We start from the raw sequence: 15333 nt of genomic DNA, 5'->3' as shown, positions 1-15333 counted from the left end.
CACTCCCCACCCCCAGCCCCTGACTACCACTAATCTTTCTATTGCTATCGATTTGTCTCTTCTGGACGTTTCACGTAAATTGAATCATATGTGTGGACTTTTGTGACTGGCTTCTTTCATTTGACGTAACGTTTTCCAGGTCCATCCACGTTATAACGTGAGTCAGTACTTCGTGATTTTTTATGGCTGAACAATATTCCATCATGTGAATGGACCACATTTTGTTTATCCATTCATCTGTTGACGGACATTAGGTTATTTCCACCCTTGTGGCTACTGTGAATAATGCTGACATAAACATTAGTGTACAAGTTTTGGGGATGGACATGGGAGTTCATTTCTCACCTAGGAGTGATGCTGGGTCGTATGAACTCTGTTTAACTCTGAGGAACTGCCAAACTGTGTTCCAAAGCAGCTGCACCGTTTTATAGTCCCACCAGCGATGTGTGTGAGGGTTCTAAGTGCGCCACATCCTCACTAACCCTGTTATCCTCCGTCTTTTTTATCATAGGCAACCTGGTGGGTGTGAAGCTGTATTTTATTGTAGCTTTAATTTGCATTTTCTTAATGACTGTTGATGTTAAGCATCTTTGCATGTGGTTATTGGTTGTATGTGTATCTTCTGTGGAGAAATGTCTACTCAGATTGTTTGCCCATTTTTAAATTGAGTTATTTACCTTTTCATTGTTGATTAGTCAAGTTTTTCATAGAGTCTTGGAAAAAGCCTCTTAACAGATACATGGTTTAAAAATATCTTCTCCCATGGGTGCCTGGGTGGCTCAGTAGGTTGAGCATCTGGCTTCTGCTCAGGTCGTGATCCCAGGGTACTGGGATCGAGCCCCACGTTGGGCTCCCTGTTCAGTGGGGAGCCTGCTTTTCCCTCTCCTCCCGGTTTGTGCTCTCTCTCGCTATCTCTGTCACTGTCTCTCTCTCTCTAACAAATAAATAAATAAAATCTTAAAAAAATATATCTTCTCCCACTCTGTGGGTAGTGTTTTCACTTTGCTCATGGTGTCCCTTGAAGCACCCAAGCTTGTAATTTTGATGAAGTCCAATTTATTTTTCTTTTTGTTGCTTGTTTTTGGTGTCTTAACTAAGAAACCATTGCCTGATCTCAGGTTGTGAAGATTTATGCCTCTGTTTTCTTCTAAGGAGTTTTACAGTTTCAGCTCTTACATTTAGTACTATGACCCATTCTAGTTAATTTTTCAAAAGATTTTATTTATTTATTTGAGACAGAGAGAGAGCACATGAGCCAGGTGAGGATGTGGGGGGGGTGGGAAGTAGGGTAGGGAAGGGCAGAGGGAGATGGAGAGGCAGACTCCCTGCTGAGCAGGGAGCCTGAAACAGGGCTTGGTCCCAGGACCCTGAGATCATGACCTGAGCTGAAGGCAGACGCTTAACTGACTGAGCCACCCAGGCGCCCTGATTTTTGTGTGTAGCAGAGGATGATATTCAGCCTTATTCTTTTGCATGTGAACCACCCAGCTGTTCCTACACCATTTGTTGAACAGCCTCTTCCTTCCACCTTGACTTGTCTTGGCACACTTTTCAAGAATCATTTATCCATGAATGTAAGGATTTTTATAGACTCCCAGTTCTGTTGCATTGCTCTGTATGTCTTTTCCTATACCAGGACCACATTGTTTGATTACCGTAGCTTTGTAGTAAATTTTGAAATCAAGAAGTATGAGCCTTCCACCTTTGTTCTTTTTCAAGATTGTTTTGGCTATTCTAGATCTCTTGCATTTCTGTATGAATTTTAGGATCACCCATTAATTTATGCAAAGATGACATCTAGGAATTGTGTTGAATCTGTAGATCAGTTTGGAGAGTATTGCTGTTTAACAGTATTGCCTTCCAATCCATCAGCATGGAACATCTTTCTGTTTATTTGGGTCTTCTTTAATTTCTGTCAGTGGTGTTTTGTAGTGTCAGTGTACAAATCTTGAACTTCTTTCATTCAGTTTCTCCTAAGTATTCTATATTTTGATGCCATTGTAAATGAAATTGTTCTCAATTTCCTTTTCCCTTTATTCATTGCAAGTATATAGAAACACAGCTGATTTTTATATATTGATGTTGGATTCTGCAACCTTGCTGGACTTATTATTAGTTTTAATTGTTTTTTGGTTGATTCCTTAGGGTGTTTTAAATACAATAAAATGGCCTCTGTGAATAAAGGCAATTTTACCTTTTCCTTTCCAAACTGAACACCTTCTAATTATTTTTCTTGCCTAATTGCCGTGGCTAGCACCTCTAATACAATGTAGGATAGTAGTGGCACAAGTGGACATCCTTGTCTTGTTCCTGATCTTACAGGGAAAGTTTTCAGTCTTGTACCATTAAAAATCATTGTAACTGTGGGGTTTTGTTGGGTTTTTTTTTGTTTGTTTTTTTGTTTTTTAATAGATGCCCTTTATTGAGTTGGGGAAGTTTCCCTTCGTTACTGGTTTGTTGAGTGTTTTTGCCATGAAGAGATGTTGGATGTTGTCAAATGCTTTATCTGTGTCTATTGAGAGTCAGATGATTATGTGGTTTTTGTCTTTTATGTATCTGTTTTATTCTCTGTAGGGGTTTATTCCATCTTGTTTTACATTTGTTATTTGATGTTTCTCTAGAATTGTTATGGGAAATAGGGGAGACATAAAATCTTTTGTATTTCTGGATGAGGAATGGGTATTGAATCTCTTTCTCAATTCTTTACATCTCTGCATAACAGGTAAAATGACTGTAGCTTCCAGGTTGAATGAACTGGCTGAGATTTTTATTTTATTTAGTCCACGAGTTGTCATGGCCAGTTCATGGGTTTAATTAGGAGAAGTTGCCATCTGATCTGCCCAGCACAGTGCCCTCGCCCTGAATGGCTCCCAGCAAATACTGACTAGATACTGAAGAGTCTTCACTTCCTAAAAATCAACAGCAACACCGTAAGATACACATAACAAAGAGGTCCTTCTTGGTGTCCACCTTTCTATCCCCAGGTTCTGGGGTGCTTGCCTCTTGGTATGAGGATCATGTTTCCCAAGGGTTGCTGCTGAGTCATGAATTTCACTGACCCAAAGTGTCAGGGGGAAAATACGGATTAAATGTTGTGGTGTTCAAGATGTTGGCCTTTAATAGAAAAAACTTGAAAATATGGTAAAGTAGAAAGAAGGAAAAGAATTAGCCATAACCTACCCGACACTGTTAATTTGTGTTGTTTGTCTTCCTAGAAATCTTCCCTTGCATGTTTTCTTCATGGCTGTGAGATCAGGCTGTATGTGCAGTTTTGTGATCTGCTTTCCCCCCTTTAACCTTTTAAGATAAGCAGTTTTCACGTTAAAACAAATTCTAGGTAAATAACAACTTTAATGACTACACTTCCCAGAATTTAGTCATTTTACCCTATCGATGGACACGCAGATGGTCTGCAGTTTTGGCTTTCGCAAGAATACTGCTATTTACAGCCCTTTTTAGGGGCTGGAGTTAGAACATGGTTCTGTCAATGTTTGTATTTAAGAGCTGAGTGTGGGCCATGTACTCTCCGCAGATTAGGAATCAGGGGACATCTAGTGACTCCGGTTCACTTAAATTCTCCGTGCCGTAGTCTGTCATCCATGAAGTTAACCAGACAAATTCCCTCGCGAAAACAGCATCACCACAGAAATTGACCATAATAAAAGTATTTCCAAGCCTGGGATAATGGCCCACATTAACAGTGAGTCGTTCGTTCGAAGGAAATCCACTGCTGTGAATATTTTACAATGAAGGCCTTCTCCCTGGCCCATGTCCGCCTGGTGAGCCGAATGCTCTGTTGTTCCCACAGCCATAGCCACTAGGGGAAATGAGAACCATGACTCGTGACCTAGAAGGCATTTGGGGTTTTCTTTGGAAATAGAAGGAAAAGAAAGTGAAATGTGTCCAAATTGGTGCGTCTTGCTGTGCGGTTTCAAATTTAGGAACCTAAATCCATTATGAGGTCTTTATGTTTTATCATTCTGTGGTTTCTTAGAAGGGGCTTCGGACACTTGAAGAAAACCCCTTGGTGTAGCTCTGGTTACTACCATGAAATTTCTAGTCAGAGAAAACACCGTGGTCTTCACTGCTCACCTGGGTTGCTACTGACCTGTACTCCCAGGGGCCCGTATGTGGTATGAAGTGCTCCGCGGTCATGAGCACAGGGTCAGGTCAGAGCCACTGGCTCAATCCTGTCCTGCCTCGCTCCAGTGAGCAGAGCAAATCCAGGGTGGTCGGGACCTGTGGGAACTGTGGCTGGGAGAGAGGTTGATTGAAGGGCAGGCTACCCGCAAGTAGGTCAGGTGTCCTCATCTTCTCTGCTTTCCTCCCTTTCCCGATGCCCCGTGACCACCATTCTGTTACGTTCTCCCCTGCACCCAGAGTTGATGCCCTCCTGCTGCTCTGGTCAATCTGAACTCTCACTGCAACCTGCTCAGGGCTGCCCCACCTCCCTGGGTTGCCATCTCCTCCACCCGCCCTTCACCTTTCTCCCAACGGAACACCGGCTGCTCCGGTTCTCGGTTTGAGGAACGCAGTCTGATGAGTTCATCTTCTCACTCATGGTGAAGTGAAGATACAGCCTTTTTAGCTCTTTGCCTTATCGGTTCTCGTGACTTGCCTCATTGGTTTGCGTGACCTTTACACACTTTCTCAGTCATTTTTTTTTGTATGTTAAAGTACTTTTTCCTATTTGGTGATCTGATTTAAAATGTAGTAGCACTTGTATTCTTAGCTTGTAATGAGTTTCAGAATCAGCGTCCAGGGCCATCTCTTTTTGCTTCCCAGGAAACCCAGGGGAAATCCCATGGCACTGGTATTCAGGAACCTTCTTCAGGCTTGCCTGTTCTTATTAGGATAAGGTAAATATCGGGCTCTTAGGATCAGGTTGACTTAAAGCTGTGCAATGCTGTCACCTGAAACTGAGGAGTAAAGGGTTTAAAAAGAAAAAAAAAAGAATGTAGTACGTAGCCCCTCTCTCTAAGAAGCGACTGGGAGCCAGATTCCTTCCATGCAAGGCATACTTTTTTTTTAATTTAATAAGTCCCTTATTTATGCCTAGTCATCAAAGCATAATAATAATTCTACCTACAGTCAAGTGCACCCAGTTGACTCTATGATAAATATTATTCTAACACTAAATTCTACGTGTTCAATCTTTATACCTCATAGTTTGTTGCTCATTTTTATGCTCACAACTCAAAAAGTGGGAGCATCTCTGCCTTGCACAGTTCATTTTGGGTAGACACGTCTTTTGGCCTCTGGAAGAAGGAAAGAGTCTTTTTTAAAGCAAACTGAATATCAAGGGGGTGTTCTCAGGAAGGGGTGCGGGTCTGGGTAGTGTTCTGAAGCGATGCCCGTGCTGCCTCAATTTCTCCTGACAGATTGGAGCCATACCTCTGGTGCTCCCACTGTCCCCTACAGAGTGTCGTCATAGTTGACATGTCTGTCTGCTGACTACATTTCAGCCTCCTAATGGCAGAGCCCCTGTCCCCAGCACAGTGAGGCCGCCCACTCCATCGGGGCCAGAAGTGTCACCGATTCAGTCCCGTGCCCTCTGCTCTCCTGCCACCTTGGCCTGGAAGGGAACCACGCAGAACCAGAAGTGGCACCCGGGTAGCAGGTGGGGGTGGCCTTCCAAGGGGACCGTGGTTGTCATCAGAGAAGGGGTAAAGGAAAAGCCAGAAGCAAAGGTCATTCTGTAGGAAGAGTTCTGTTGTGGTTGTAATTCAGATGATGCTTGTTTGGCTGTGCCTGGTGCACGTGTCTCTGAAGAGAAAGGAAAGCAGCCTGAGAACACCACCTCGCCCACTTCCAAGGAAGGTGGGCTGCACGTAGATGCCCATGAGAGCGTTGGGAGTGGAATTGAAACAAAAGCGTGAGTGGGAATAATGAGGTGCTGTCACTCTTCCCCAGGGCCTCTATTTAACGCCTCCGTGCATTCGGATACACCATCGGTCACCCGGGGAGATCTGATCAGATTGTTTTGCATCATCACTGTTGAAGGAGCAGCACTGGACCCAGGTATTTCTCTCTGTCCTCTCTCCTTGCCCTTGTCACTTTCTGTAAATGCCCCCTCGTGTCATCCCCACTGTGTGACACAGACGTGGAGGTCAGGGATTGGACTGTCCAAATCCCCAAAATGCCTCACTCTGTACTTGGTACTCAGTAGGTGTTTGATAAATCCTTGTTGATGGACGCATCTGTCTGTTAGATGATTTGGAAACCCATCCGGACGCTGGAATCTGAGTTGTCAAGGCAGTCAGTGGGCCTCTTCCAGGGCTGATTCAAGCTCAAGCTGCTTTGAAACCTACCAGTAGAGTCTAGCTCCTTTACTTTATCTTTCATTGCATTGATTCATTCAGATATTTATTGAACTTCTTCTAGTAACAGGTACTGGGAATAGAGGAGGGACCAAAGGCTCCACATCATGGAGCTTGCAACCTGGTTAAGGAGACAGACAACAAAGCAATCCTCATGTAATATAATATCAGATGGTGTTAACTCTATGGTGAAGGACAGAGCAGAGTAAATGAGTAGCAAGGACCAGGTGGTGTTATTGTAGTTTAAATTCTTGGGAAATCTTTGTAAATCTTTTCTTTGCAAAAATTATTAGCATTTGCCAACGGGCCTAAGAGCTTTAGGACGTCAATCTTAACACCTTTTCTTCAGTGACCAGTTGGTGTCCCTGCCTCACTCGTAGACCCCCGGGGTTTGAAAGAACATTAAAGGCACATAAGGTGTCTGCTGCTGAGCAGGACGATACCCTCCACTGCCTTCTCCCAAAGAGACTGCGGAGAGCCTGCTTCACTGCATGATAACAGTCACCTCTAGCTTCTGTAATTACCCTGGAGGAACAGAGAGCTGTGCTCTCTCCCACACGCTTTGTCCTTGAGCATCTTTGTGCCCCCCACCCCACCACAGGCAGAGCCCAGGCCTCTCACCGATCAGCGCCTTGAAAAGGCCAAAGTGTACAAGGCTCTCAGCGTTCTGTGCAGAGACCACTGGGTGTGTGGCCCTGGGGTGGAAACTGGAAGCGGGTTTTCATTCTGTAGTAAGGGCAGGTTGTAAGCAAAGGGAGGATGGCCCGCAGTGAACCAGAGTGGACAGCATGAGCAGGGCACTGGGCAGAGCTGGCCTCGAGGAGCAGTGGCCTGGGTGGCCACCAGCTGAGATCTAGCTCCTTCGGGACCACCGGTCAAAGGTGGAGGTGGTCACCAGCTCCGGGTTGGCAGTTACTCTGGTAGGAAGTCTTTTTGGCCTCTTGGGCCAGATGGTCTCCACAGCAACTGCTCGGCCCTGTTGCACTTGGTGTGAAAGTAGCCGTAGACAGCATGTAAGCAAATGGGCTTGACTGTGTTCCAGTGAAGCTTTATTGACAAAACACAGGTGGTGGGCTGGATTAGGCTACCGACCCCTGGACGAGCTGATGGATACCAAATTGGCTCTCTCAGAGAGCCTGAACATGGCTGAGCTGCAGAGGTAGGAAAAAGAAGGTAGAAGAAGAGGAAAAGGAATCCATCCAAGCCACCGGTTGGTGAGCTGTGTTCTCAGGGGCACAGGGTAGGGAGCCCAGGTCTTGAGGAAGCTGAGGTGCAGAGGAATGGGGACAGAGAGTGGGATTCAGAAGTGAAAACGAAAGTGAAAGTTGAAGGGGCTGCCAGGACACAGGGGAGGGAATCCTGTTCAGAAGTCGGTACCATGTTTACCCTCGAAGCTCATGGATGATATATACCAAAATAAATCATTTAGATGTTCTTTCTCAGTAAATTAATGGGTCACCAGTTGTGCCCTTAATATAAAAGTCTTTTCCTCCAGGATAATTACAGAAGCTATAGGTGGCTGTTATCATGCAGATCACAGTTTTCCAGAACTTTGCACTCTTGGACTGTGTGGGTAGAAGATTCTGAATAATTAAGCACACGCTGTAATTGAGTTTTTCCTCACGCACCCGATGGGCTGTGAAGGAATTTTCCTTTGGAAAGGACATACCGCGTAAGTGGGCCTAGCGCCAAGGTGCTCCGGTGCGGAGAGGGGGAGGGACAGGGCAGATCACTGCCCTTGAGAGGCAGTGTCTTAGGTCAGGTTCTCTAGAAGCAAAGCCTGAGACAAGCGTGCAAGTGATTGAGGATGTGCTCCCAGGGAGCAAGGGAGTCAAGACAGAGCAGGGAAAGAAGCCAGGCAAAGATGTGAATTCAGAACAAGTCAGTCCCCCACCCCCCCCCCCAGGGAGCTCTGGAGCATGGGTGGTACCACAGGGTACGGCCTCTGTGAGCTAAGGCGCTAGGCTTTTAGCTCTCCGCCATTCCTCAGTCACTGTCCACAGGCCGAATGCTTGGGGAGTAAGGGTGTTTCTTGACCTCCAGGAGGTGGCTTCCATCAGCTGAAGCCAGTCCTCTGGAAGAGGGTATGGGTGTGAGAATGTTAGGGGCACCAGGGGCCTCTGCTGCCGGCGGTAAGGCCCTCCCTGTTGGTAGCATCTGTTCGTAGACTGTGTATGTTGCAGTGTAGAGATAAGGATGTTCACGGCGGGCAGGCAGTGAGTGCTTACTATGTACCAGGCAGGTGCACTTGTAAGCATTTTGCAGAGATGACTAACTTAACCATGGGCGAAGTTGTAATGTTCCTTCTACAGCTGAGGAACCTAAGTCACAGAGAGTTAAGTCACTCGTCCAGGCCACATGGCTAGCAAGTACGGTGCTGGGAGTCTGGCGTGGTAGCCTGGAGCTCCACGAGGCATGGCGGGACTGGGGCTGGAGTCTGCACCCAAGTAACGGGGACACAGTTGTGACTTCTTGCCTTCAGGATCCACCCAGCCCCTGCAGGTGACGGCAGCATGGTGTGAGGGCGTGAGGGCGTTGACAGCACTCCCCCTGCCCCCAGGGAGGTGGTCTTCTCGGGACGAGATGACCCCTAACACTGGCAACAATCAGATTTTCTGCCCAAGTGCCACAGTGGGCCGATGGGGTGGAAAAGAAGGTACTTTGAGCGTTGGAGTGGAGAGCAGTCATCCTGTAGATGGGATTGAGGTTTGCCCTGGCCCTTAACATGTTCAGAGTGAGCTGGAAAGGAATCATCATTTGGATAATTTTGTAGAAAGTCTTGCTTTTCGTTTTGCTTCTCTTCCTTTCCAGTACGTAAGCACCTGAATATGATTTGTGTAATCATATTACAGCACTTAAGATAGTGCTTTCTGAGGTTATTGGTGTATTTTCACGAAGTGAATAAATGTTATTTTTTGTGTAACAAAAATGGTGTCGTTTAACATTTATATAGAAAGCCTTATCAGGTGAATTTAAGATAAAAGGTGCGCGTGGCCTTGCAGTCCTTCCTGGCCTGCTGAATGCACCCTGGGCCCGACACGGCTGGTGTCAGTAGGGAATGGGCCAGAAGACGAGGTCAGGGGCTTATGATGTGTGCTCCATCTTCAACGTGCCAGAGTCTTCCTTCTCCTATGCCCACGTTCATTTGTTTGAGGCTGTTAGAACCTTAACTTTGCAAAGTGCTTCGAAATTCAGCAGCATCCTCTCTGGGACTGTTGAGCTGTGTTCCATTTTCTCAGTTGAACGTGTTTTTTCCTCTTGTCTTGAACTTAAGCACATCTGCAAGGGAAAAAACACAGTGAACAATAAAACCTAAACTGTTGGGACGCCCCGCATGGCTCCGTCCTTTAAGCGTCTGCCTTCGGCTCAGGTCATGATCCCAAGGTTCTGGGATTGAGCCCCGCATCTGGCTCCCTGCTCTGGGGAGCCTGCTTCTCCCTCTCCCTCTGCCTGCCACTCCCCCTGCTTTTGCTCTCTCTCTCTGACAAGTAAATAAATAAAATCTAAAAAAAAAACAAAAACAAAAAACAAACAAAAAAGCCCTAAACTATTTACCACTCTAAATTGTGTACAGTTCACTTTATGTACCTTTTGTTCTTGACTGCATTAGTGTCTTCCCAGTCTTGGGCTCTTCTGCCTGACATGTCAGAGGACCCTGCTTTGGCAAACAGAGCATGCAGCGTCGCCACCTAGCAGCTTTACGTCCTGCGTTCCCTGTGGGAGACAGTGTTGGGTGCTCCTTAGGTTGGGTGGTAGTGGCGGCATGGTTAAGAGGGAGGACTCTGGAGCTACACTCCGTGGGTGAAGCCATGTGCTGTGCTGCCCCCGGCTCTGTGACCTGGAACGAGGTATCAGGCCCCGCCACAGAGGCGGGGAGTGTGACAGTACCTCCATCGTGGGGCTGGCCTAAGACACGACGAGCCGCGCTGGCCCCCAGTGACGTGACGTGCGTGTTAGCCACATGTGCGATTTCTGCCCAGTGCACTGACCCAGGGTTTCGGCTTGGTCTGTCACCCGCAGACGACATGGCCTTTGACGTGTCCTGGTTTGCGGTGCACTCCTTCGGTCTGGACAAGGCTCCCGTCCTCCTGTCTTCCCTGGACCGGAAGGGGATTGTGACCACGGCCGAGAGGGACCAGAAGAGCGAGCTCAGCCTGGAGCGCGTGAGCGTGCTGGAATTCTTGCTGCAAGTCCACGGCTCTGAGGACCAGGACTTTGGCAACTACTACTGCTCCGTGACTCCGTGGGTCAAGTCCCCGACGGGTTCCTGGCAGAAGGAGGCCGAGATCTACTCCAAGCCCATCTTTGTAACTGTGAAGATGGATGGTAAGACCGACACGTGGTGAAGTCTCTGTGCTGCGCCGCAGCTGACGGGCTTAGGTGGCCACTGTTTGAGACTGTGCTCTCTCCAGACCTGGCCCGGGCCCACAGCTGTTTACCCAGGTGTGGTACCGTGTGCCGGAGGCACCTCTGGGAAACGATTTTTAAGACTTCCTGGAGAGATTTCTGCTGCTTTCTGTAAATTCCGTGCAAACCCACTTTCCTTGTCATAGGGTTGGCATGGACTCTGCCGGGCAGAGGCAGAGAACATCATCGAGAGAGTGGGTTCAGGTCCCCAGCGGAGGCAGTGAGTGGGTTCCTGCCACTCCTGCCCTGCTCCTGGTTTTGCTTCTTGGAAAAGGGAGGCTCTACCTGGTTTCGTTAGCATAGAGGGGGTTCTCTCTGGAACCCTGAGATGGGAAGGGGGCTCCCTGCTTCATTAGCCCACACTGCCGCCAGAGTCATTCTAACTAGGTGGTCAGAAGGCCCCCTTCCCACCCCTCTCCTCCCCGAGCATCCCAGAGTGGGGGCACTTGGTCCTTGGCTAGTGAGAAACCCATCTTCTCTGCAAAAAGCTTCAGACTGAATGTTAACGGGGAAATTCCATGGAGAGCATTAAAGCCCCAGGACCTCCGAGGGTTAGGAGGGGCCTTGGAGTATGTTTCCCTGATGCGATGTCAGTTTGGGGGAGACTGGAATTGGAACCCCAGCTTCTCCACAGATGATTTAGCCTTTGTGGTCCTTGGTTTCCTCTCTCCTACAATGGGGTACCCGTCTTTCGTCGGGCTGCTCTGAAAGGTGAGCCACATGAAATGGCAGGCAGCAGCCCGCATGCCAGCATCCGCCCAAGGAGTGCTGGTGCTTCTGGGCGAAGGGACTCGGGATTTGAATTGTGCGATCTGTACGGTGTTTGTGCATTCCTGAAACTTCGTCATTTACACCCTATTTGCATCTTAGAAATTCCTTGCTTGAAGTAGCTCCATGTGAAAACCCAGATTTCCCGAACAAGGGAGCGATTATTCACTTTGCTAGGTAATTTACTATAGTGTTACTTAAAATAGCTCCCCGAGTACACTTCAGTTATTTGATGCATAGAATTGATTTATGAACCGTTTTCTTAAGGATGCATCTGCTGCTGAATGCGCAGTGCCCTTATCCTGACTTTTAAAAATCCATCTCCTGCCAAAACCCTAAAAAGCAAGTTGACATTCAAAGACATCAGATGAATTCTTTTTCCTGTTTTTTATTTGTTTCTCCCCCACAGAACTGGGAGGGGTGTGATCTGCTCACTTTGTGCGCAGAGAAGAGTGCTCGTGTCTCGAGAGCACTGTGCTAGATGCTGGATACAGCTTGAGCCCTCTGGGGCGGGGGTGGGAGGGGGTCACCTCTCCTGGGGAGGGGAGGGGAGGCCAGGCCAGGCGGTGGGCTTCCCGTGGCCGCCTCCTGCGCCACTAACCCGGCATCCCTTCGTTCCCTTCCTCCCAGTGCTGAACGCCTTCAAGTACCCGCTGCTGATCGGCGTGGGCCTGTCCACCGTCATCGGGCTCCTGTCCTGCCTCATCGGCTACTGCAGCTCGCACTGGTGCTGCAAGAAGGAGGTCCAGGAGACAAGGCGCGAGCGCCGCCGGCTCATGTCCATGGAGATGGACTAGGGCCCCGCCGGGGAGCGGCCACCGGGGCAGTGCAGGAGCGATTTGGGCGGGAAGAGGACAGCGAGCTTTTCACGCGCAGTGTGTGACACTAAAAACCAGTCCTCTCTCATCTCAGGTGGGACCTGGCGCGCTCTCTTCTCTGCATGTCCAGTCCTGAGCGCGGACACGTTTACCAGCACACGGCTCTCCTTCCCACGGCACTTTCTGGTAGAACAGTCGCGTGTGTGTGTTCCCAGCTGCGGCTTTTTAATGGTTGCCCCTTCGTCTAATTTTTTTTTCTCCTGCCGGTTTATAGATCTCTGACCTATGTGTGTTCATATGTTTGGTTTCGAGGGGTTGCGGGGAGGAAGGACGATGGCTTTCAGAGTTCTTGGTCTCGGGGGGCGGGGGGAGGACAGAGCTGCCCGCCGGGGCCGGCTTCTGCGTGGGGGGCCCGTGTGAGGAGAGCTGCCAGTGCAGCCCTCTGCCCTGCCCCGACCTGTGCCGGAGGCTAACAGGTGGCTTTTACCACCCTACCCACCCCGGATTTTCAGGGGTTTAGACGACATTTGAAATCTACACTTGCAGTATGTAACTTCTTACTGAGCCCAAATGCTTTTCTTTTTTTCTAATGCTTCTCTGCCCCCTTTCCACTTCTTTTGGATTTGCTTTTATGTGAGCGTGCTGACATGGCCCTGGAATCTAGAATTTGGCTCTCCACCAAGCACCTTATCTTGCCACCTTAGCCTTAAGAATGAATATGACTACGAAGAAAAATACACAGCCACCTCTGTCCAGAGCAGTACGAAGGTCCTCAAGGAAGAGGACGATGGGGACAAGGGCAGGAGGAGGCATTCACTGCAGTGGTTCCGAGGCCACCGTGCCTCGGGGGGCCCCAGGAAGAGTGGAAGAGGGTCCTGGGAGTTAGATGCCCGCGGCTCGTGCCGGGGCTGTGTCCGGAGGAGGGGGCCACCGCCGCCCCTCCCCCCCCGCCCTTTGTGGGTGGCAAAGGCCTTGGCCACCAAGGGACTGCCAGTGGCACCCACGGACGCCCCGCGTCCTTCACGGGCTGCTTGGGCTCCTTCCCGTGAAGGTGTTGCTGCTTGCAAGACTGCCTGACTTCACAGAATCAGAAATTGCCTGGAAGAAAACCATGCATTTTCCATGACCTTTTCAGTCCTTCAAGTCTTTGTAAGATCCCCTGCAGGGGGTTAGCGAGAAAGGGTATGCTTTGTGATATGTTTGCTTTCCTGTTAGGCACACGGAGGAAACCAGCAATTTACTGCCGTGTGAACAGCCTACAAAGTAGATCTGAGAGCAATCCGTTTTGCCCGATTGCTCGTCCCCGGAGTAGGACACGGACCAAAAGAGATCCTCTGCTCCCTGAGGCGTCTGCCCCTGCACAGCACTGGCCTTTCGGAAGCATCCCAGTGGGGTTTTCTGAGGCTCCCTGGTGACTCATGCCCTGCATTGCAATCCTCTGTGCTTTTATCCTGGCTCTGACGAATCTAACACTGCTCTGTCTTCCGAAGGGAAAAAAGATTCGTTTGTTTTGAGCAATAAAGTCCTACAAAATGATGGCCATTCATGTGCGGCTCTTTGTCACAATGGGCCGGACGAGCCACACTCCCCCTCGGCTCACCATTGTCCCCTCCACTTCCCTCACTGTGCTGCCGACAGTCCGTTCTGCCCTTGTCACCGAGTCTCCCCTCCTGCTCCCCGGGGGGCAGGGGGTACAGATTGCCACCCAGCTTCCCCTTTTTGTTCTACCCACCAGGGGACCCCTCGTGGTAGACACCATGCTAATGGTAGAAGCACAGATGAGTTCCCGGCCCAGCGTCTGCCCCAGCGGAGCACGGGCGACCGGAGGAAGAGCGGGAGGCCTTGATAGCTCTAGATTCGGGTCTTTTCTACCCATCGTTTCTGGACTCTGCGATTTCAGAGGAGGTGGGTCACAGGTGATTGTAGATAGGGAATTAAAGAGAGACCACATATTCACAGGTGCTATTAGTGAATCAGTGCCCTTCAAGCCTACACGCTTATCGCTCCTAAAAGAAGATTCAGGATTGTTGTAGTGCAGGCCCTTCTTGGTAGAGGAAAGGATACTTAGCTGTACATGTGACCAGGTGGCCCCAGGTCGATGTGAGACCAGGGAGGGGTCACAGCAAACACTCGGCAGGAGAAGTAACATGTGCTCACGCTGTACCTTCTCCTTTCGAACTCCGTTGTAGCTCAAGGCTGGGGGTGTTCAGGCATTGACCCCAACCCCACCCTCTGATCATTGGGCCCTACTGCAAGTCGCCTAGAGGGGCTGGTCCAGAGGAGGAGGAAATCCCAGGGTCTTGTCCCAGGGACCACATTCCTTCCAGAGAGAAACTGGCCTGGAATGTGTGTCCCTTTAAAAGTGTGAGATACACTCTTTAGCTGTACCAAATAGGGCTCCCCACACAGTGCTCTTCTGGAAGGGGTTCCTGCCGGAAGCACTCATATGAATGGAAGAAGAACCTAGATGAAATTGCACTTCTTAACAAAAAGAAACTTTATCAAAAGTTTGGGTTTTTTTCTAATCACAAAAATATCCCCAGAAAGAGCCTGAGCTATGTTCAGATAGAAGCCTCGAAATTACTTTAAATTGTTTACTTTATAATGTTTACATACACTTTTCACTTTTAAAAAAAAAAAAAGAAAAAAAATGCAAACTCTGACTTTTTAACAACTTTTCAGATTTTTTCATGGGACGGTGGAACTCTGACTCACCAACTGGATTTAAATCTTAATTTAGACATTTATTTATTTGTGTGTTTTTTCCCCTCCCTACCCATGTGGCTTTCCCCCAAGATCCTGGCAAAGGACGCCCCTCCTGCCCAGACCCTTGTCTGTCTTCCCTGGCGGCTCTTGCTTCTTGTTTTGCAGACTGCCTGCAGCCATGATTTTGTCACTGACTTCTGTGAGCCAAAGACTGAGCCTTTTTGGCAGGAATAATAAGCAATACTACACAACTTGCTACTTTCAGAAAACTTTTTTTTTTTAGCTTCACCGATGACAACAGAGGAAGAAGGGAA

At 48.7% G+C, this 15333-nt stretch overlaps 1 protein-coding gene across 2 annotated transcripts in view; it reads left to right on the top strand.

Annotated features, from left to right (window-relative positions):
• The window catches only part of PTGFRN (prostaglandin F2 receptor inhibitor), a 79691-nt gene extending 65844 nt beyond the window's left edge, over positions 1-13847 (top strand). For both annotated transcript variants that reach the window (XM_064588571.1, XM_045896868.3), the window contains 3 exons: positions 5914-6021; positions 10341-10646; positions 12126-13847. In XM_064588571.1, the coding sequence (XP_064444641.1) occupies positions 5914-6021; positions 10341-10646; positions 12126-12292 (581 nt within the window). In that variant the 3' untranslated portion in view covers positions 12293-13847. The remainder of the gene's footprint in view (positions 1-5913; positions 6022-10340; positions 10647-12125) is intronic.
• The last annotated feature ends 1486 nt before the right edge of the window (positions 13848-15333 follow it).

The sequence above is a fragment of the Mirounga angustirostris genome, unplaced genomic scaffold, assembly GCF_029215605.1.
Source record: "Mirounga angustirostris isolate CCGP_5_RB_7025 unplaced genomic scaffold, mMirAng1.0.hap1 SCAF_4, whole genome shotgun sequence".
In the NCBI taxonomy this organism is placed as follows: Eukaryota; Metazoa; Chordata; class Mammalia; order Carnivora; family Phocidae; genus Mirounga; species Mirounga angustirostris.
This window is presented reverse-complemented; position numbering and strand designations above follow the sequence as displayed.